At 31.9% G+C, this 23,471-nt stretch overlaps 3 protein-coding genes across 3 annotated transcripts; 1 reads left to right on the top strand and 2 right to left on the bottom strand.

The window, feature by feature from the left end:
• Positions 1-1,562: 1,562 nt before the first annotated feature.
• Positions 1,563-8,116, top strand: LOC132726912 (uncharacterized). The gene is made up of 7 exons (XM_060712323.1): positions 1,563-1,714; positions 2,496-2,714; positions 3,136-3,279; positions 3,948-4,145; positions 4,301-5,293; positions 5,883-6,077; positions 7,167-8,116. Exons 1-7 carry the CDS (start codon positions 1,660-1,662, stop codon positions 7,523-7,525), a joined length of 2,163 nt encoding a protein of 720 aa, XP_060568306.1. The 5' UTR covers positions 1,563-1,659; the 3' UTR covers positions 7,526-8,116.
• Positions 8,117-9,291: 1,175 nt separating this feature from the next.
• On the bottom strand, positions 9,292-15,046 carry LOC132726894 (MAM and LDL-receptor class A domain-containing protein 1-like). The gene is made up of 9 exons (XM_060712304.1): positions 14,793-15,046; positions 14,152-14,373; positions 13,339-13,477; positions 12,460-12,630; positions 11,930-12,120; positions 11,297-11,407; positions 10,555-10,678; positions 10,022-10,219; positions 9,292-9,593 (listed from the first exon to the last, which is right to left on the bottom strand). Exons 1-9 carry the CDS (start codon positions 14,979-14,981, stop codon positions 9,346-9,348), a joined length of 1,593 nt encoding a protein of 530 aa, XP_060568287.1. The 5' UTR covers positions 14,982-15,046; the 3' UTR covers positions 9,292-9,345.
• Positions 15,047-15,812: 766 nt separating this feature from the next.
• On the bottom strand, positions 15,813-20,916 carry LOC132726900 (uncharacterized). The gene is made up of 7 exons (XM_060712311.1): positions 20,824-20,916; positions 19,969-20,190; positions 18,824-18,988; positions 18,337-18,540; positions 17,462-18,142; positions 16,933-17,136; positions 15,813-16,489 (listed from the first exon to the last, which is right to left on the bottom strand). Exons 1-7 carry the CDS (start codon positions 20,876-20,878, stop codon positions 16,134-16,136), a joined length of 1,887 nt encoding a protein of 628 aa, XP_060568294.1. The 5' UTR covers positions 20,879-20,916; the 3' UTR covers positions 15,813-16,133.
• Positions 20,917-23,471: the final 2,555 nt, after the last annotated feature.

Raw genomic sequence — 23,471 nt, 5'->3', positions numbered from 1 at the left:
AAGTATTAACCGATATTGTGTTTTTTATAAGTTACTCGCAAACTCACAAATATTTGCTAACTATAATTGAACGGAAATGATTTCTTCGCTAGAGAGACAGAATTCCTGGCACCATATGCTGCTTTTTTACTTCATAAATTGACAAATGTTCCCTTTCGCAACTGCCACCTGCAGTAATATGTTTGATCGTATATCAACCTGAAAGGTTAAAATATTACTGTTTTTCACAAGCATTACATCCTGCTTCGTGTCGTTTTTCCTTTAAACGCAGTCATTCCAAATAAAATGATATTTATTTCGTTAATGATATGTGTTATTAAAATGAAAGCATGGAATGTAGATGTAAGGTATTTTCTTGGGTTATACCGTATACATTTTGGTTCGATTGTGTAGGAAGCAATAAGCTTATAGACACACTTTCAAATCCGTTCCTGGAACCAACCAGTGCTCAAGAAAACAACGGCTTTCCAATGACAGGTTTCAACCCATGCGGATAGCACGCATTAGAATAATAATCACTTAATTTTCTGAAATATATAGTGTGCTAGACATTGCTCAACTGTGATTTTTTTAAAAAAAAAACAACATTTACTGACAGATACAGTATGACAGAAGAAGAACTTTAATTTTCGCACAGAAATTTCAAATAGACAACTTAGCTAAAGGCAAAAAATGATAAACCATTCACCAATTGGCAAATGTTGTCATCAGATCTGAATACAGTAAAATTTGAAAAAAAAATTAAATGTTCGATACCATTTACCACCACAATATTTTCATGCAAACTTTAAATATACCGCATCCTGTGAACACCAAGGAAGCGTACTGGTCTTTATCTTATTTCTATTAAGGAGCGTAACAAAGTCCTAATCAGAGTTTTATCTATTTTACATTAAGGTTGGCACCAAGAAGCTTCCTTACATCATTTCATACAACAAATGCTCTTATGGGAGTTTACATCAACTATATAGCAAACGCCGTCGTGTCCACGAATTACTGATTTACACAAGAGAATGCTTGGTTGTAATAAAGATATTTCATAAATAAGTAGAAATATTGTATCATTTTTATAAGAATATATCTAGTATATATATATGGTTTAAAACGAGACTATCAGATTTCCATCTAATTTGTTTTGGCTCTGTCGCGTTGAGGTGCCAACCGGCTTGAATTATTTGGTAAATTTTAAAATGAATAAGCATACTGGAGTTTATCAATTTATCATTAAAAGGGAAATTGATTATCCTATTATTTGACTCCTACTGCGACAATGGGTTATTCCAGTAACAAGTTAGTCACCTACAACTTTGTTGTGTTTCTAAGGATCTTATCTATAATAACCTTTTTCATCAGTGAATTATTAAATTATATTTTAAGCAGAAAAGTAAATACCGGAAGGAAGTCCGCTATGATTGACACTAATCCATCCATCAATAGAAAACGATTTTTGCAATGTCAGGTTGATATGAAATATTGTTTGTTAATAAACACAACTTAAAATAAAAGGAAATAGATAAAAAAAAGCGACAAAATGGGGGAAAATATAAGAAGAAATGTTTTTTTAAACATTTTCGTTTTGTAGGGATTGCTTAAATTACAATTTTTGAAATTAATCTAAGCAGTAGACTCTGAACGCGCACAGTACGAAATATATTAAGGATGAAAACGATAGTGTTGGGATTTAACATTATTCTTGTTTTCATCAAAGTGAGAGGTAAGCTTTTGATCAATTTTTATCGATATTTGATTGATTGATAGGTTTTGCATTTTTTATTAGTTTATTTTGAGTTCATTTTCCTAAGTAGCCAAATAAAAATAAAACTTTAAAAATAACAAGAAAATCTCAAAGCCTTGAACAAGACTTATAGAACTATTTTGTGAATATATAAAAACAATGTTTCATATTTTAAAAGTTGCAGATTGTACAAATTAATTTCGCTATATAATAACGATTTTCCTTTAATTAGCCATCTATTTATAGAATGTTTTTAGAAAATTTCTTGTGACATTGTTCTTGACAGTCATTTTATCCTGAAAAAAAAAATGCTTTCTTTATTTAGCATATGCTAGTAAAACGTATTTCGCAAGTAACACTTACAACAATTTTTAATAGATTTTTATGTATCTATTTTCTAATTTACTTATTTTTTATTATTTCATTTATTAATTGTTTATTTATTTTCTTATTTATTTGTTTATTTATTTCCTTTCATTTTAGCCAGTAATTATATGTAATTTGAACACACATTAAAAAGGACAAGCTTGAAAGTTTTAAAATTATGGAACCAATTTGCAATCTAATTTGCACATACATTGGCAACTATATGCTTTCCAAGTATTCCATTTGACGTTTTGAAGTTTCATACTATATGGTGTAACAATTTATTGTTTTAATACCATTTCTTTCTTCTTTTTTTCTTTTCTTTCGTTTCTTTAAATTTCTTGACACATTTTATTTGCCTTAAATCTGCAAATATAAGTTTATTGTTATTCAGAATGCGGATCGAGTTCAGGTTGGCAGACATGTAATGACAAATGCTTCTTCTTTGGTAAAAACAACGTATCTTTTGACAGTATGAGAGGGTTTTGTAATACTATGTCTGGAAGTGCACCTGTAGATTTAGGATCAAAAACGGCACAGTCTATTGCAACATTTTTCCAACCATGCCGAATAGTAAAGACTGACAAAGAACCGTATTGGATAAATAAAGAAAGTAAGAGTTGATTTTGTTATCCTTAAAGTGGTATGTTTTTAACACATCAACATCATCATAATCGCCATCATCATTATTAGCATCATGGTCGTCGTCAGCATACAAATCACCAGCGTTATCATCGTCGACAAATCATCTTCATCATCGTCCTCGTTGGCGTCTTCGTCGTAAAAATTAACACCATAATAATCATTAACGTTATCGCACAAGCATGGTTTTTTCAACTTTCTTACATATAATTGTATATCTAGACATATATTTTAATTTTTTATAACGTATCATTTTGTTAACTATTTAATATTTCAGTGTCTTTTTAAATTTCAAGATTGATACACCATATTTCAAACAAACATGTACCAAGTTTGATAAGATTATCAAGTTGCTGCATAATGGCTTTATCTTACTTTGCTACACAATACAGGTCTACTTTGCCGAACAATAACATTCGATGGGGATGCAGTTTTAATGAACCAGAATGAACAATGTACGTCAAAGAAGTATCCGATTTGCGAAAATGAGAAATCATTCTGCAAGGCTTCGAACACTAGTCACGAACTTAAGCATGGTTAGGATATTATTAGATTATTTTATGTTATTCTGCTATGAGCATTTATTGTTTCAGTCGTTAATAAAGAATAATTTGGCTATTCTAATATTTATTTAACCCTTAATGCTCTGCAGGAACAGAAAAAGATTGACATTTGTCATCAGTTAAGAGCCAGGCGTAGAGAAATAGAGACATTTGTTATTAGATAAGAGCAAGCCGCACAGACAAAGATTGGCATTTGTCATTAGTTAGGAGCAAGACGCACAAAAATGGCATTTGTCATTAGTTGATAGTCAGACGTACAGAAAAAGATAGGCATTAAGAGCAAGACGTACAGGAAAAAAATGAATTTGTCATTAGTTAAGATCAAGGCGCACAGGAAAATAAGATGTGAAGTTCTCATAAGTTAAGAGCCATGCTTACAAAAGGTTTACACTAAGAGCAAGGCGCACAGAAAAAGATTGGCATGTGTCATCATTTAAGAGGCAGGCTTTAAACTGTTGATTCACTAATGTTGACATCCCGAAAATGTTAATAATGGTAAGTTCCAATTATAGAAAATGGACAAGTCCATTCAATTAATTCAGCAGCTTATGGGTTAAAAGTTAACACTACATGTGACTCATAGACGAGTTAAATATCATAAGGCATTTTGAATTTCTACCATTTTCATATATTATTTTCAGATTGGGTGCAAATTGCTGGTCGAGGTCTTTATTATATGCTATCTGGCACCCAATACACTTATTGCTATGCTAAATATATTTGTGAAAAATGGCACAGTCAAATATCTCCTGGCGGAAACTACACTTATATGGGACTTTTGGGCACAGAGCTTGGGATAACGGGACGGATGAAAGTCGAATTTTGGTTACACAGTTCAGGTAATTATTTGAGTACAAAAATGGAAGGCCGTATTTTTTTTTAATAAACTGCATTTCTTTTACGAGCCATAATATATTAACTAGATCCGATCATCACGTATCAAACTGCATCTGGAACATACGTTATATGCATCATAATTATTTTTCTTTTCAAGATGTTTCTTGCCCGAATGGAAATGAGGAGGGAACTGTTATGCAATTCTCTGGACCTTATGTACACATAGCAGCCAATAAAAGTGCACAGAATCAGTATAGTGTGCTTTGTATGAGTGATAAACCAGGCACGACAGTTCAAACACGATTAAGTACACAGCAAACATATAGCAGCACTAAATCAAAAACCCGGACTATGCCTCAAACATCATCATCGACAAGCACACAGTCTCCCACAATCTCCACTAAGCAACAATCTCAGACGTCATCAACGAGCACTAAAGCTCCGACAACAACAAGTACACAACAAACCCAGACGTCATCAACGAGCACTCAAGCTCCGACAACAACAAGTACACAACAATCTCAGACAACAACAAGTACACAACAAACGCAGACGTCATCAACAAGTACTCAAGCTCCGACAATCCCAAGAACAAAACAAATTCAGACGTCAACAACGAGCACTCAAGCTCCGACAACAACAAGTACACAACAATCTCAGACAACAACAAGTACACAACAAACTCAGACGTCATCAACAAGTACTCAAGCTCCGACAATTCCAAGAACAAAACAAATTCAGACGTCAACAACGAGCACTCAAGCTCCGACAACAACAAGTACACAACAAACTCAGACGGCATCAACGAGCACTCGAGCTCCGACAACAACAAGTACACAACAATCACATACAACAACAAGTACACAACAAATTCAGACGTCATTAACAAGTACTCAAGCTCCGACAATCCCAAAAACAAAACAAATCCACACGTCATCAGAGAACACACACGCTCCGACAACAAGTACACAACAAACTCAGACGGCATCACCGAGCACTCAGACAACATCAATTACACAACAAGGACATATGCCATCAACGAGTACACCAGATACGACCAACCCCAGTACAAAGCAAACTTATATGCCATCATTGAGCATTGTCTCGGGGACAAATGCGCCGGCAATGGTTATGACAAGTACAGTTCAAGGTAGCTAACATACATACTTGTAATTGTAAAATATTCGAGTTTATTTCACAACATAATATTATAAATCGATCCTTATATACCTTATCTAATTTTCTGTACTTCCAGCAACTTAAGAAAAATCCCCTCTCGTAAAGATAAAAATAGATAAGAAAATTCATTTACAAGTTATCCCGAGCCAATTTGTCAAATAAAAATTATTACTAAATTATTTGCAAACTCGTGTATTCGTATAAAATCGGATAATTTTGCTATTTTATTTTACCTGCGACAAAACATATGTTCGGATTGGATATTGATTTACCCAAAACTCACTATGTACCTCACATTTCTAATGAGCAGAGTTAAAATGTCATTTTTTAGATAAACTTCTTGCTGTGAATTATATACTACATTGTAGCTTGCTTAGAAAGACAACTGTACAAAAGTAGATGTTTATTTCAAATAAAGTGCAAGCCAGAATTACTATGCCATAGAATTTAAAGAATTATTATTAGTATAGCTTACTATTATTTAAATTGTATGCAATATATTTCTATGAAATCAACGATTTATCTGAATCATTATGTTGCACAGTATCTTTACACTCTAGGTACGAAATGGGTCACAATTGGTCGAGAGGAATATTACGTTAACACAGTTCCGTTAAATTATAACAAAGCATCTCAATTTTGTAACGATAGGATGAACGCAACGTTGGCAATGTTTTTAGATCCATTAAATTACTTCTCAATACTAACACAGATTCCGCAAGTTGTTTCAGACAGCAAGACATTCTGGGTTGGAGGTAGGAGAAAATAAATCAAAGTATCATCTTATGTAGTCTTTATTCTTTTGTGTTTATCATGCAAAGTTTAACTTTACTATATTATACAGTTTTCAGTCTGCCATATGTTTATATGTAACCCGAGCATACGTCTGAAAAGAAGAATATGCGATATTGACATGTTTTTGTTTGTTTGGGTTTTTTATTCTTATTTTTTCGGGGTGGAGGTCTAGAATATCCAAAAATTAACTTGTCTAAAAATGACTAACCTTTGCCTCTGCTGAAATATTATTTCTTTAATTTAAAGCAAAGAACTGACGTAAGTTGGGTATCCCCGAAATCAACGCATTTTCTGTTCGAAAGTTTTATTATACCATGACATCATTAACAAATTGTATGTCGACCCTGATCATTAGATTTGATATTATAGGAAGATAAGTTTCAACTATAAATATAGGTCAACAGCGGGAAAACTACTATTAAATTCATACATCGATACATCGATCAAAACGGAAAAAAATAGAATGAATTTAAAATTAAACTGCTTAAAAAAGAAAGAGTGATTTAACCTCTATGTAGACAGGGAGATGTCCCCGAGGCAACCAGAGTCCGTTGTGCATTAAATGTCACACTCTTCATTTTCCTCATCTCCATCTGGATATAGTGACGCTATGCTTGTCATTTACAGTAATTATCACCTTCAACTAATCGTATAGGTCATCCTCATTCAAGTGCTTCTTCGAAAGGTATTTGAGCCTTAAGTATTGGTTTTATTTCTATCTGAACTAACAAAAGCCCAGTAGATCAGAAAAGAATCGCCCGTTATTCAAACAGCTAAATGATGCATTAGGACATAATATAAGATATAAAAAATCATCTGTTAATTACATAGACGAAATTAAGGCAATGAATAATCAGAACGTCAAGTACACTTTCTTTAAACGCGCTTGCAGGACTGAATTAATTAATAAAGTTAGTTTTATTTTAAAGTAAGTACAAATCTTTTAATCTTCATTTCATGCGAAATCTTTTAAATTGCAATCTGAAAAATTAAAATATTGCAAGATTGTTTTTTAACAATTATTTCTTACAATATTGTTTTGTTCCCAGCACATGGTTTGGACACAGGAGCACCGGCCACAGACTGTTTGTCTTTCAACAATAACAACATGACTCTGACAACACTGTCATGCAACATGCAGCGTTTCAGCGTATGTCGAAGGATATTAGGTGGTGACCTTTCCGGAGTTTTGGAAACCCCAGAATTTAAAACAATGATTCGCGAAATGACAGTACTTAAAAACGGAACAAAAAGACAGATAAGAAAATTGACAAGTGCAAAAGATAAAAGAGTATCTTCGCAAGCAACGGGGGGTGTCGGGGTATTTATAATTTGTTCTGTCATAGTTGTGATGTTGATGAGTGATTGTTCTGGCGTTAGAAGTTCTTTTTTCACCAAAAAGAAATAAAATGAATTAGTATTAGAGTTGCACTGTTTAAAGTTGATACAGCAAACTTGATCATCACACATCTGTGGAGGTTTCTAAACTCAAAGTTTTACCATTTTCATGTTTAAATGTTGAATTCTGCTAAAGCCGGTGCCAGGGGGCGTAGTTAGGTGTTTGCACTTGATAGCATTGTCCATGAACAGACTCAATCAAACCAAGCCTGCAAAATTTCAATTTGGCCGTTTTGAACTTTCTTGAGGGATTCTTATTTACTCTACTTTACCGATATCGAAGCATGCTAGTTAAAATGTTTTTAAAATTGAATCAAATTTGTGTTAAAGCTTTTATGATAAGTTCAATATAACTAAAATCACATAGAACATTTACTTCATCTGTTGCTAAATATTCTCTAAAGTCTTCCATTAGGCCTTGATATATTTTTGCTCTTTATTAATGCATTTATGTATTTACCGTGTATATCCAGTGACGTCAGAATGTGAATACATGTATAAACTATGCTTTAAAAATCACTTGAATAGTTCACTGGCGGTAATCTTGTTTTACTGATTTGCTTATATGTAGATGAGGATAAATAAAAGTTATGTAACAAAATGTTAACTTCATTAAACATTAGCAAAAATAATTTTGTGAAATTTTATGTTATTTGTTTCTTCGTTAGAGAAAGAGGTGTTTATGGCAATTTCTATTCGAAATTTGCTTTTTAATTCCTTATCATCAATTTATAATGATTAACAAATAATGGGAATGTTTTAAATTCAAAACAAAACATTTTGAGGTACGTACGGCATATTTGTCAATGTAATAAATTAAGATCTGAAACATTTGAAAGCTTAGACATAAGTACTTTTTGCGCTTAACATGTCATTGTTTTAAAAAGAGATAGCTGTAAACATTTACAAATATCCCTCTCGGAGTTAAAATAGTCCTTCATATCGTATGTATTAAGTTTTCGTAATTACTATAAAGTATTTTCTAACAGTGTCTATCAAGCGACTTATGATTGAACAACTGTATAAGTATAAAATATACGGTGAAATGTATACAGTAAACTATAAATTCAAAGTCGAATTATTAACGAAGCAGATGGAAAAACGAACACAATACATTCGCTATATATTATTACAGTACCTATATAACATGACATTTTATGACCTGCGGTCGAAAATAAATCTATCCAAAGGTAATAAGTATTTTTTAAAAACAAAACAAAAAACTTTAGATGTTTCAATAAAGTAATTAACCCTACCACTATTGCAACTACATTGAAATAGTATTGTATTACGAAAAGTAAAATAGTGTGTTTGTAACGTTGTTTCACATTAGGTAAAATTATTGTTTTCTGTTTGAAATTCTTACTAAAATGAGTGGGGTCTATACCTAACCTCATAAGAATTAATCTTTACTGAAAAAATGTAAACCTGGATTTGTGTTCTGTCCCACCCAGACAACAACCACAAAGATCTTAGAATGAAATAAAATTCAATATCCATTGTGATAACAGGTAAGAAGTTAAATTGGGTGAAGAAAATGAACATGCTTTTAAATAATATTTAAAGAAAAAAATGGTTTGTCAAATTCCTATATAGAAAAACCGTAGACGTCTGTTTGTACGTTTACGTCATTTCTTTTGTTATTTATCAACTGATGAAGCTTATTAAAGTAAATTGTGTTGGTTTTAATCTATTTTTCCTATATAGAAAAGGGTAATTCATAATGTAGAATATCATATAAAACATTAACAATTATTTCTAAATAAAAGAAATTAAAACATTTCTTTGACTTTATTTTGTTTACATGTGCATTTAACAATTGCATTATCATTACACGTGCATTTCACAAATAAATGGATGTTTGTCCTGGCAATTAATATCGCCCCACTCGTACTTGACGTCGCTGTATTGCAGGAGAAGGCAATTTTGGACGTTACCGACATTGTTTGGTTGGCCCACGTGCCAGTTTGTGTAGTTTAATGCATACGGGAAGCCCGTGTCGGTCCACGCAAAACTACCTTCATTTCTTTCATCCGAACCGCTCGTGTACCAGCCAGAGCTTCCAACCGACGAATATGCTAAAATAATTTTAAGTAGAATAAAGACATTTTGACATACATACTTATAATATAAGGAATAATTTGCAGTAATGCGCTTCTCTGTTGTTATTTTTATCAAGCTTAATTTTGTATTTGGAAAGTTGTTTCTCACACCATCTGATTTGATATTACTTTTAACCCTATTTATTAAATTTTATTGTGGCACTGAATTTTGAACATAAACCATTCGAGAGGCATATCGTCAGATATAGGTTGCCAAATATTTAACATGATAAATGAATGTGTTCAATTAAACGACGACAATATCTTGTAAGATGTGATAGTTATCCAATTTGTTAGAACGGTTAATGTATTCTATATACGTATAGCGTTTTTATAATAATTTTATCAAATCATTTTTATATCATCAGCAAAATGCGATAGATCCAATGATTTCTTATACTAACTTGCATCGCTCTGTATAGTGTCCGAGATAAAGTCTTGTTCTTTTTTGGAGTTGACACTTATCAAATGAGCGTTCGGTGCCTCAGCTTTGCAAACTTTGACAGCCTCGGACCAAGACTTTGGTGTCACATGAAAAGTGTAGCATGAGGTAACGTTACCGACAGTCATTTTTCTAGCTCCGGCAGGACATTTTGGTACATCTGTCACAAAACAAACAAATATTTTAGGAACAAAATATTCATTTGATCCTCGCCTCGTATCAACCATTAATCATTTTTTATTATTTAATTAATGAAGTGTGCACAATAGAAAAAAAAACAATACTTTCCATTTTTTTAAGTAAGTTATTATGCGTTATAAATTTTGTTACAGTTAAGCCATGTTATGTTTATCCACTTCCAGTCAACATGTCAGACTGCACTTAAAGTAGAGATTTTTTGCTCAGTTAGCACATTTTTGTGTAGCATTCCGAGAACAGAAATTACCAAGTGTAAAAATGAAAACTAAGGAGGACTGACAGCGTATTTCAACTTACCGGTACACGAAGTATTGTAAATGTAAACGTCATCGACGGATATGTAACCTTGCATATTATGATTGGTATGGTGGGAGTTGTAAGAGTACACATAGTACGAATTTGTGCTACCTTCAATCACAATCTACAAATTATAGAAATAAGGATTCGTAGAGCGACATATTTACTAACATATAGTTAAACAAAAAGGACCAAAATGGCAAAATTGAAAATGTTCCAGGTTTTATTTGATTCAGTCTGTTCCTGAAAAGTAATTGTACGTGCCGCAGTCGTCTTTGCCCCTAGCACTGGCAAAAGTAATGTTCAATACTTAAATATTAAATAGTGAATTGTTAAAGTAATAAATTTCCGCAAATTATGAAACCTTCAAAGCATTCATTAATCACAAAAAATATATCATAGAAAGATTATTTATTTAAAGGAACAGAATTTGTCGACGCGTCAGATTTTTTTACTTTCAATCCAAACTGTTCAGCTGTGTGATTAATTATTTTGGAGTTACACTTTGAATAAAAAGACAAGGTGATAGTATCATTGGCTTTAATAAATTAGCCATCCGTTTCAATGGTTTTCACGTAGCATTTGTTTCACCCACCATACTTAGAGCCCAATCTTGAACCGAACACCAGTTCCCTTATTGACATTGAATAGTGATATACTTAATGTCATAATAGACTTTAAGTCATGACATTGATTTTTTTTGTATGTTTGATAGAATAAATGATCCGAACATAATTCTTACCTTGAACGGTTGAGCTGTATACTCTGAATCAAGAGATATCTGTGCCATATGCCAGTACTTGTCAACCTGTCCAGACATCTCAAATACAGGGTACCCATTGCCACCACCAACCTGACATAAAAACGTTATCAAATTAATGTCCCTTTACAGTTTATATATATTGCGCAAAACAGAGCTTGATCGATCCTTATTATCACAGGTACACAAGTACAGTATGAGGATGTACCATTTTATTTTTACATTCTATTATATAATTTATAACAACACCTTCATGCAATTGAAGGTCAATTGAGACAGTATTCATCCGGGCAAAAATACAACTATGTAATTAAATAATGAGCATGCACACATATTTAAATAAGAAACAATGCCAAAGACATGAAAATACGTTCGTTTTTTTCTTTTTTTTTTTTGCCGCCTGTCTTAGAGAACTTTAGAAATTTAGCAAATAATGAATCTTATTTTCGTCATGTAATAAAAACATCTATTGTATGGAGATAACGGAGAATATCCAAGTATATTGACTTGGCTAATGTGAAATTCATTATATGTTAACTTATATATGCTTATGTGAGCTGATGATTTAATTTTATTTAAGCAACGATCAATGTGCACCCAGTATAAGAAACTTACCTGTGCATAAACTCTCAGGTTTCCTATGTCCCGTCCAACGAGTGTGTACCAGAATCTTACACAATAACGATTTGCTGGTGGAAGTGTAGGAGAAGTCATTCGAGCGTATCTAGAAGGATGCGATGAAGACGACGATGATGATGACGATGAGTAAGCTGGTTTATGGCTTGGATCAATGAACATGTAATGCCCTAAAACAAATGCCAGCTATGGATTTTACAACTAAAACATAGCTATTAATTATATGCTAGGAAGTTTATTTTGAATTATCGTTCAAAACATGGTCATATTTGGGTATATACATTTTGTTTACACAAAAATTCTGCTTCCTCACATCACTTTACCTTATCATTCAAGGATATCAAATCTATCGGAATGACCGTTTTATATATCATTTTTTTTTAATTATTCATATGCTACCTAATGAAAAAGGAATTTTTATCTTCCAATATAAATAATATTTCATCCTGTCCCTTACTTTATATGTACTTTTTCGGAATTTTGCAAATGCTGTAAAAGATCATTATTACCATTAGGGGCACCGAAAGTGTGATCTTCGATTGGGCCCGAATATACATCCTGTCGTCCAGTGCCTTTAGTCCAACAATCTTCGTCGCTGCCTTTACACGTTTCAAGTGTATAATTACAGTTATGAATGTCCTCAAATCCGCAATAGTGGGTCACAAAATTGCCATATAAAACTGTTGCAATTAAAAATGCAAAACGTCTGTTTAAACGTGAAACAATTATATAAGTAAGTATTTATTTTGTCGATCACGCTAAATATATTGTTTACGTTTAGTATCTTTACAGCATCCGAAAGATGTATAACACGTCTTCTTGACTTTTCATTTCTGTGATGTGATGTATTTCATCATGCTTCCTTACAAAAAATAACATTAAACAGCATATGCTGTTGAGAATAACATTTCATGTAACACTTCCCACGTTTTCACGTTCATATTTTCCACGTGACATTTACGCCCTGTCATCTTTTATGTGAGGAAGCTATCCAGCTAGCTTACAGAACGTCTGTAGTTCTACTCATGTGCCCGTTCGTGCCAAAAATAATGCACAGAATGGCACCTGAGATCCTCCTCCACAAGTGAAGCTTGGAGGTCAGTTGTATGTGTTGGTTCCGCATATAACCCAACCAAAAAATCATCGAATATGTATATTGTCGATATGTCACATATACGACTTAAAGATGTAAATTCTTTATAAAAAAAGATAACATTACAATTTACTGGTACTTTAATACGTTAATAGTATTTAAAAGGTTGGTGATATGTAAAATAATGTCATTGACAATTTAACAAATAACAGTGTCAAACTGATAAAAAGACCTATGATTTTACCTTATTCGACATGACTTTGACATTATCTTATCTTAAGACATTACAACTTACCGGGAGTATTTGACTTATGCCCATCGATTTGATTTGAAGCAATTTTGCACGTTGTCAGTTGATCATTTGTGTTTCGTAGTTCCATTCTCACTCGGTCAAGCTCTTTATTCAACGTTTCTACAGTATTTGCTAACTCAGTCTGTCAATAAAAAGTGTTATGATTAAGTGCTTTGATGTGAAGAAAATACAATGTATTAGTAAAGTGCAAGAAATAAGGAGATATGATACACATATAGATTAAAGCTTATTTTTTGTATAAACTATTCCCATGACCATCTTGAAATGATAATAATTTATTTAAACATCAAAACAATTCGAATACATTTTGTAACGATAGGCTTATGATATTTTATTTCAGGATAAGGTCATTGTGTTGTATAATACTGTTATAGTATAATGTCCTAGAATTATGTCACATTTCGAAAGATATAACAATCAAAGAAACCAGCTTTTCAAATTAAACATATGAATTCTTAAAGACATATATCGTATTATCAAATCTACTGAACAATAAAATGAAGAGAAATCCTATGAATAATGTTTTTTTTCTGATGCTAATTATTTACAATGTATTTAAATTTTATCGCTTGAGGTTTGGTTCATTGTCAATGCATCTGTAACAAGTGAGTTTACTATTGCTCTCATGACACGACGGGCAGAAGTATCCTCTTTGCATATTTTGGTGTAAGCATACCAACGTCTTATTAACTTAAATGCCTTAGACAACCACAAGATATTGTAAAGTTACGAGTTTTTTTGCACAAAGATAAATAAGCCGCTTAAAATTGCAGACCAGATTTATTATAACAATACCTTGCTTTTATTCAGCAACAGTTGTTGATTGGCTAACTGGGTGGTAACATTGTGGTTGTTAGTAAGAAGTCTTGCCATCTCGGACTCTTTCAATCCAAGTCTCTCTTGTGTAACATTCAGTTGACTTGACATTGTGTTGAAGTTATGTTGAAGTGCGCTTACAGTTGACAGAAGGGAATTCATATTCGTTTGAAGGCTCTCAACATCTTTGCATGAACAAGCCTGAATTTTTGAAAACAAAATCTTTAGGGAAACCTCATATCAAATTAAACTGTAATACCTAAAAATGAAAATACAAAATTATTTTAGATGTTTATGTTTAGATTAGCGTGTTTGTTGCCTTGAGTTACAACAAATCATGCTATTCATTTTATCTGTACATATAAATGTAGCACATGATTCTTTTAGGATGTCTTTCCTGCATTTTTGTTAATTGATTTTAGACAAATCAAAGTGTTTTATTTAAAATTACTACGAGAAAACATCATTGTAGCAATATATATATGTATAAACTTTCACATTTCCATGACAAAACAAATGATGTTTATTTTTAGTCTTCAAGTAAGCGGAATAATGCCAAATTAAAACATAATTGAGTTTTTAAATACTAATATAAAAATAAGTATAAAATAAATAATTACTTGAAATCCGGAAGACGTCGTACTTGAACCATCGGACGAAGCACGTTTTGTTGGCGCATCACAATGTTTCTCATGACCGAGTTTTACATTGTAAATACACTGACCATTAGAGAAACTGCAACCTGGGTCAAATGTCTGCTGATGACTCAGGTTACAAAAGACAAGTAACAAAAAGCTCGCAAAGAACATACTTTAGTTACTTTCAAAGATGTTAACAGTTCCGTTGTCAGAATGAAAATTAAATAGAACATCATAAATTGATAAGTAGGCCAGCTCTCTACATTAGCTGATAAGGAGTATACATATATGTCTCTCCCAAAAGTGTACAACATTTTAAAATATTATATTAAAGAAAGTAATCAAGTAATGTTAAGTTATAATGTTATGGTAATGAACTTTATGAAAAGAATTCGATCTGCGCTTACATTACGTAACGATAATTGTGCTCAGTGAAACTGATGAAATAACGCATTTTGTTCAAGATTTCCTTTGATAATTGAAAGGCTGCATTAATTTAATAATGGCTTACTTTATTTAGGGCTCTTAATTTCTCTCTATTTACGAATGATGGCGGCTGAAAAGTATGTTATACACTCAAACTCCGGGCGTTATTTAAAGTGATGATTTCCAAGAGCATTTAAAAGTAGTTTTTGAAAAGTTACTGCCGTCAAATGTCAAGCTAGTATATGTATTTAACTTATTTTCTTTTATTAGTAAAATTTATTCGTTCGATTAAAAAAATATATATATATTCAGAAAAGCTTTATTTTCTAATATGTATTTTACTTTTTTAAATCCTTGTAGAACATTAGATTTTCAAAAGCGATCTCTCATTATTACAAACATAAACTAATGGTAACTGATTCCTGTGTCCTGTTTCATTATTTAACATTTCCATATACACCCTTTTTCTGTTACAGAAGACAACTCAGAGAAGTACAAAGTAAACTACAGGGTCTAGTCAAAGACTAACTTTTCAGACTGTAACATTCTTGTACAAAAGTTAGAATTTACTCCGCCTTCTTGGTTTATCATAAGTGTTATGTTGTTTTGCGCCTATATCTAAAATATCAAGGCATTTGCATGAACGCTTAATACAAGGTCATGAAATGGAAAGGTTGTAAAACATAACTGTAGCCTTTTACAAATTCATGCAACGAATCATATTTTAAATGCATACCAAAATGTCTTGTATTGTATATTTACTGCAAACCCTTGCTTTATATTTTTTTATTATTGGTTGAAAATTTGTAACAAAATGTTTTCACAATTCCGTTTGCCAGTTGTATCTATTGTTTATCTGTGTAATAACTCAAGATGTTTTGAATCTGCATTTGTTTCTTATCGTTTCTTAACACTAGAGATCAAACTTAATAGATCACTTATTACAACAAGTGTAATAAGAGAACATATCAAAAACATTCCTGTAAATCCTGCTGCTTTAGCCGATACCCGTGGATCCTTTGCGCAAGTGAGTTTTCTCACCCGCCTTCCTGTACCGTTTTTGAGCACGCTCATTTCTCGTAACATTGTCTTGAAATCCGGGTTATTTAAAACATGCGAAACGTTGCTTTCATCTAAGCTTTTGCTGCAAACGCTCATCATGTTAAAGTGACAAGGAGATGTCATCAGAGTCATGTTACTAGCCCAGTAAGATAGACAATCAGTTGGTAGTGTTCCTTCATCAAAACCGTGTGCTAGAATATACAATAAAATATACAGTTAAATCTATTTAACCGAAACAATAGTAGACTAGGAATACCGGTTTTAGTATGTATTTCTTACTTAAAAGATTTGAGGTTAGTCGGTAAATATTTTTAATGCAATCATTTACATATATCTTTTTACAATAAATATAAAATAAAGTGTTCTTTCTTTCCTTTTTTTCTTTCGTTCTTTCTTTCTGTCTTTCTGTATGTATGTATGTATGTATGTATGTATGTATGTACGCACGTCCGTACGTACGTACGCACGCACGCACCCACGCACGCACGTACGTATGTATGTATGTTTGTATTATCTTATAAATTTAGATTATTGTAAATTTGATGGGTAAAAACATGTATGATCTTTAACATTTATTTCTGTTCTGTTTTCAAATAGAAAATGTATCATCGTATAAATAAATTGAAAGATTTACCTCCTACCCAGAAAGAGTTGTCCGGAAGATTTATCTCTCCTAGGATTTTGAAGTACTTAAGTGGATTTAGAAACCTAACCAATGTCGAATTCATTATCTCACCACAGAAAATTGAAGCTGACTTGTAAGTCATTTGGTTGTGATTGACATAATATTTTTCAAGACCAATTGATATCCATGATTGCTCGTACGATTGTCCGTTAGCTAAACAAAAGAAACAATTGGGTAAAATAAAGACAAGGGATTTTTAGAAGAACCTTTCACGGTCAGTTATGATAAACAGACATATTCACAATCAAATAGTAATAACATTTTATGTAATTATTTTTAAAAAAAGGGGACGTTTAATTGTGATTAATTTGTGAGCCAAGAAATCCATTAACACCTATTAATTTACTTGTCTCAATTTTATAGAAAATAAATATAAAATAATAAGCCATTTCGACCTAATATATGGGACTCTCTATGAGTTAATCAAAGTCTCCTTTGATTCTAAGAATTTAAGGGAAAGCGTTATACGTATGATCACCTGTTTTCTGTTCGATAGTAGATTCCCTTACAGGCATAGAATGCGAACCGGTCGATTTTGGATAATTTCTACTTGCTTTGGTTGTCTTAGAGAATAACATATAATGCATAGTTGTTACCGATGTTGCGCTTAATACCGTAGATTTAACCTTTGTTTGTTTAAATGTTGATGTTGATGGTAGTACACTTCTTCCGATTGTTGACATACTTGTTGGTAGTGTCGTAATAGTTGCTGCATTTAAACGATTTGTTGATATAATGTGCGGTCGTATGGTTGAAGGTGCTAGAGAACCTGTACTTCCACTGCTCGTAGGTGTTTTATATTGTTGTTTCTTTGCAGTTGCTAATGCTTTGGTTTGCATAGATGATGGGATAAGCACGTTTATAGAAGTCGTTGGTGTTTCAGGTTTTTGTTTTGAAGTAACTTTTGTTTGGGTTTGTATTCTTGTCTGACTTTCCACTGTTTCGTGCAACGCTGGGATCATTGATGGACTTGTATGATGATGCAAGTCATTTGTCGATATTGCCTTTGTCGTTTTCTGTGTTGTAGTCGTGACCGTAATATTTTTTACACACAACACTTGATGAAATTCATTTGTACTTTTTTGCTCCATATGGAAATTCAAGGGTCCTTCATAGTAAATCATATTCCCTAATTCGCCTGTTTTAAGACATGAGACACCTGAAATGTTTATTCTAACATGGTAATTTCATTAAAGGGAACAACATAAATACAAAGTAACACTAGACAAATCAAACCATTTATATATATGTTTTCATTTAGCAAATATGCATGTATAATTATCTTCAGCTTACAAATTAAATAAATAAATAAAGTTGAATTTCATTACTTATTCTTGATGTCTATTCACATACCGGAACTTTTAATCCAAAAGCTGAGTTTCATTGCTCCTCTGAGACCAAGCTTGATTCCCAACTGCGCCCAAAAGGAATTATTTTGTCTCACTGGGCTAATATCATTGTTCCAGTCTGATTCGCAGAGTTCTTTTGCTCTGCAATATGAATGTTGAAACGATGACAATACATACGATTTACTTTCCTCGGGTAAATCCACAAATTCTGTAAAATAGTAGAACATAATTATATTAATAATCTTTCGTCTGTTGACAATTTATATAAGCCAACGACTGTTTCCTTTATTGTTGAATTTATATTTTATTGATCTTAAGTAAAACAAATACAACAGGGTGCTGCATCTAATTTGTAAGAATAGTACAATGGTTTAAATAAGTTCATCTTTTTTAACTATAAGGAAAGAAATTGTAAACTGACTTTTAGTAATTTTAATGATTTGTAGCAAAGTGTTTTGAGAAATATTAAAGTTAAAAAAACTTAAACGTACTGCTGGTTAATATTTTTCCTGTATTGTTACTTGTCGGCTGGCACAATGTTGTGTTTGTTATCTCGCAGAGACTATACATCTTTGACAAGCATAGCACATCACCATTTACTTGAACATCTTTCCCGGTAAAGACTATAGTCCGACACGTTGGGTGACCATAAAGGTCTGCAATTATCACATTTATTCTCACTTAGAGGATATATTAAACAATTCTTTTAAAAAAAGCTTTTGTTTTATGCAGTTTTATATTGCTTAACTTAAAGACATGATGCAAAAATAGAAAAACATATTTTTAAATAAATATGAAAACAATAATTCAATGTATCACAGTTCAAACATACAAGGGGTTATCCAAAAAATCGTGGACTCTTTAAATATCTTTTGAACGTCAACGTGTACTGTAATGAAATTTTATCAGCATACACTTTAGAATATTATCAACACGTCTTGTAACAAACAGTTAACTGCGTCAATAAAAAATGATTTGATATTGCTATTAAATAAGCACATACACGGCACTCGGCGCACGGTAGAAAATCGCAGATAGTCATCGTATATTTTTTTGCTAAAAAACTACTAATTAACGTAGAAAACCCGCTAAACATCGCATATTTCTGTTATGATGTCATTTAAGTAATTCATTAAAATTATGGACGTCATTTCCGTTATTTTTTGTTGAAATCGCTTGAAACGCCAGGCGACGATATTGTTTACAACGGGAAAATGACGGACACACAGAATTTAGAAAATAGCGTGATCATAAAATTATGTTATAATTTGGGAATCACACCAACAAAAACATTTGAAAAAAAAGCAGGCGAACAGAGAAAATAAAATTTTACTATCATTAGTCTTTAAGTGGCATAAAAAATAATGATGGACATAACTTTGTGAAGCAGTAATGGTTATTGACTGCGTAAGTTGTACTTTTAATATTATGACGTTGACGTCAATAACGTTTTGGAATGCGCCGCTGTCGCCGACATGTGTTTATTGTAAATAAATATTGTTGTAATATGAGAGGCTACTTACATGATTTTTTTCTGTGTTTATTTGTTATTTATCTTTCTCAGCAGTGTAAGAATTTCAAATCAATATCTCAAATATATATTTTACGCAATAAAGAAAGTGATAGCCCCTCGTACTTATCATATTTATCCAGTATGGTTCTTGATCTATTGTGCTAAGATGGCATGCTGACAGTATGGATGTTATTGTTTGACTGTCACTGGTCCCAAAGTCTGCTTGCCTCGAAACGCCTTTTATTATTCCATTACAGTATGATTTCTGCTCAACAAAACTCATTTTGTTTTTACCAAAGTAATAACATTTGCCATTGCACTGCTGCCAGTTTGAATATGTAAGACCTAATAAGAGAAAAACGATTCTTGGTGTTTGAAAAAATGACAATGGAGTACTTTGATAGCGATTTCTTTCGAAATGTACCTGTAGCGTTCAATAACTAAAGCAGAACAATATTTTATCCCAAGCATTTTCAAAAACAACTGTTGGTCATTCACCATTACAACAGTAAATCTTTTGAAACATAAAGTCAACTTGAGCATAATGTCACTTTAAACCAAACGTTTAAAATATTATGCCCAAAATATCACCATCAAGATGTCACAAAGCAGTTCAGGTAAAAAGTGAATAACAATAATTATTCTGTGAATAACAAATGATGCCTTCTCATCTTTCGCTTACGCAGCAGGACAAAAAACGACAAACTATGTTATATCATAATTGGCGTTTGTATGTCGTATTTCGTGCTGTCGCCTAGGCAGTTTCATGTAAGCGGCACAGCATCGTGTGATTACACGATTGAAACTTTAATCAGTATTACATTTTGGAATAAAACAATTGATAACTTTTTTAACAGTGTCTTAAATTTCTATCGTGTACAACTTTATGTGGATTAAAACATATACACAACTTAAATAAATAATGAAATGTGACTTAGTTTGTTTATGAAAAGAAATATAATAGTTTAAAATTATTACCATATAATGTAAATATCAATATAAAAGCAAATATTTCCTGGAGCATCGCTGACATCTTTTATGACCTACCGGTTCTTTTTACAAATCATCAAGATATTCACGTGCTAATTTAAACATGATTTGTTTGTAAAACCGGATTTTTGTTTTAGATAAGAGAGTAAATTACTTCATATTTTCCCCTTACATGTTTCAATTTAAAATTTCGAGCGACCAATCGTAAAACACAATAGCAATGTTGTTTACATATTTATCAACCGCAACATTATTATGTTTGTATTGACTAAATTCTAGAGTACCATTTTGTAAATTAATTTGTATACAATCGAAATTGCTTTAAAATGTTTAATGACATGGTTATCTCTGAGTATCTGGATAAAGACCTACTGTAATATAATATTATATAAAATATTTTGTCCGGAAAGGTTTCAGATGTTGCCATCACAATATTAGAATTAATATCATAAGGGTCTTTTACATAAACGTATGTTTCTAACAATCGTGTTACTGGCTGTAATAGTTTTGGTTAGAATTTCGGGATATCTGGCATTTGTTTGGGTAATAATTGTATCCTAGTCTAAGAGTATTTTAAGAGTTATTTTGTTTTGCAACACAAACAAGATCATATACTGAGCATATTTGTTCAAATTCGTGCCTTGTTATTTCTTTTACGATTCCTGGAGTCATTTATGTTTTTAATTTACCTTCAAAATTAATATTATTATTATTATTAATATTATTTTGCATGTGTACTTTTGCTCCATACAGTAAATGAACCTTTAAATCAAATATGGTCTGCATCATTTGCATCCCAAAATTGTACTTGGTTTTATTTAAGTAATCATTTTGCTTGTAAACGTTTCAACAAGACAAGTTTAGTATGTAAACTATTGAGTCATACACGATTTCTTTTTTTAACCTTTTAGACATATGTGATCTGAACGTGTACTTAAGCTCAATAAAAGGTCATCATGAGAATCTTTAAATCATACTTGTTTTGAATTTGCAAGAATGAAATTTTTTAAGTTAATCTTTATGCCATTTGGTTTTACATGTTATCGCGTCAGCCATACATGTTTAAATGCTAACGTTTTGGCAATATATATCCTTTACAAAACATTTGTCATAATATTTGGTACATGCAAGCATACTTAAACAAATTGAAATATATTTGAATTAAAAGTATCTTTTATATATTTTTTTATGATATGGAAATACTTGCATTGTAACGAGAGCTTGTCAATTGAAACACTTTACTTTTATAAAGTATAGAGTGACTGAACTAATCCTATGCTGGCCTGAACTATCCAATTATCTTATCTATTTCTGACTTCCTTATTAATTTCCTGATCTTTTTCCGGGCTTTAGGGCAATGTCAAGCCTTAAGTAAGGTTCAAATGCTGTGTTTCACACAAACCTATGATAATAGCTTATTTTTTTTATTAAAGTCCTTATCAAAAAATTACAACAACACTTTGAAAGAAATAAAAACAAACACGCTTCCTCTGCCATTCTAGTTTTAATGAAATTTTGCATTTTTCAAGGAAATTCTTTGTTGTTTTAAACATTATCCACTTAGGCATTTATGCTATAAAACACGAAGAAAAACTTTACTTTTTAAAATTTAAATTGCACTTGCAACAACAACATAACCAGAAATGGTTGATATATTATGGATAGATCGCAGTTCTGTTCTCATTGTGTCTGTCATAGGTAAGTCCAATCATTATTGATTTTTTAAATTAGGATCCTGTATTTGATTGTCGAAGCCAGTGCGAAATAACAAAACTATCAAATACAATTTCTGAATCATTTAAATGCATCTTACGACTAGGATCGAGATACACAGGCTATTGTTAGCAGTACGTTTGACCGCTAAATTTTAGGATTCCGTATGTTTTACCTTTTGTATAATTAAAGAGATAATATAAAATACCATAATTTATTATCATCTAGAAACAATAAGAAAAAAATTCTTAACAGCATTTATATAATGCAGAGGTATAACAGAACGAGTACCAAAATGAACCATTTTCGAATAGTAATATATTGTACATATATCTAGCAATACTTCATTTTTAGCAGTTATTTGTTGGCATTTGCAATGTAAAATCCTGTGTTAGAGTGGGAAATGTATTGTGTGGATGAGATATTATTTGACAAGCTTAAACACCTTAAATTTCATTGTTATGATTAAAAGGCTAAATACGACATTAGAAATTAAAAGTTAGGTGCTTATACATTTTGCCGTGGCGACAAGCCTTGGTAAGAAAAGTGATGTTTTTTATCCAAGATGCAACAAGACTTAGTACCAATAGTGTCATTAGGAAAGATATACAGTGCCAGTATCTGCAGTAAACCCCGCCGATTGAAGAAAGGAACCATAGCTGTCATCGTCGTTGGCTGTTTGAAAAATAATGTTCGATGTTTGAATAAAATCCTTTAATATTTAAACGCACATTGCCACATCTAATTGAACATGTTAGGAATGTTTTAGCGGATGAATAAGAAAGAGAGGCGACTGCACTGAACAAAGAATTAGGGTACTTAAGTAATAATTCCTCCTTAAATGGAAAATAAAATCGACTTTGTCAAATATTTGAGTCATTTTTTCCATATAAAACATTTTAGAAACGAAAAATTGAATTTTG

The sequence above is a fragment of the Ruditapes philippinarum genome, unplaced genomic scaffold (assembly GCF_026571515.1).
Source record: "Ruditapes philippinarum isolate M1 unplaced genomic scaffold, ASM2657151v2 ctg1028_1_1_1_1, whole genome shotgun sequence".
NCBI lineage: Eukaryota > Metazoa > Mollusca > Bivalvia > Venerida > Veneridae > Ruditapes > Ruditapes philippinarum.
This window is presented reverse-complemented; position numbering and strand designations above follow the sequence as displayed.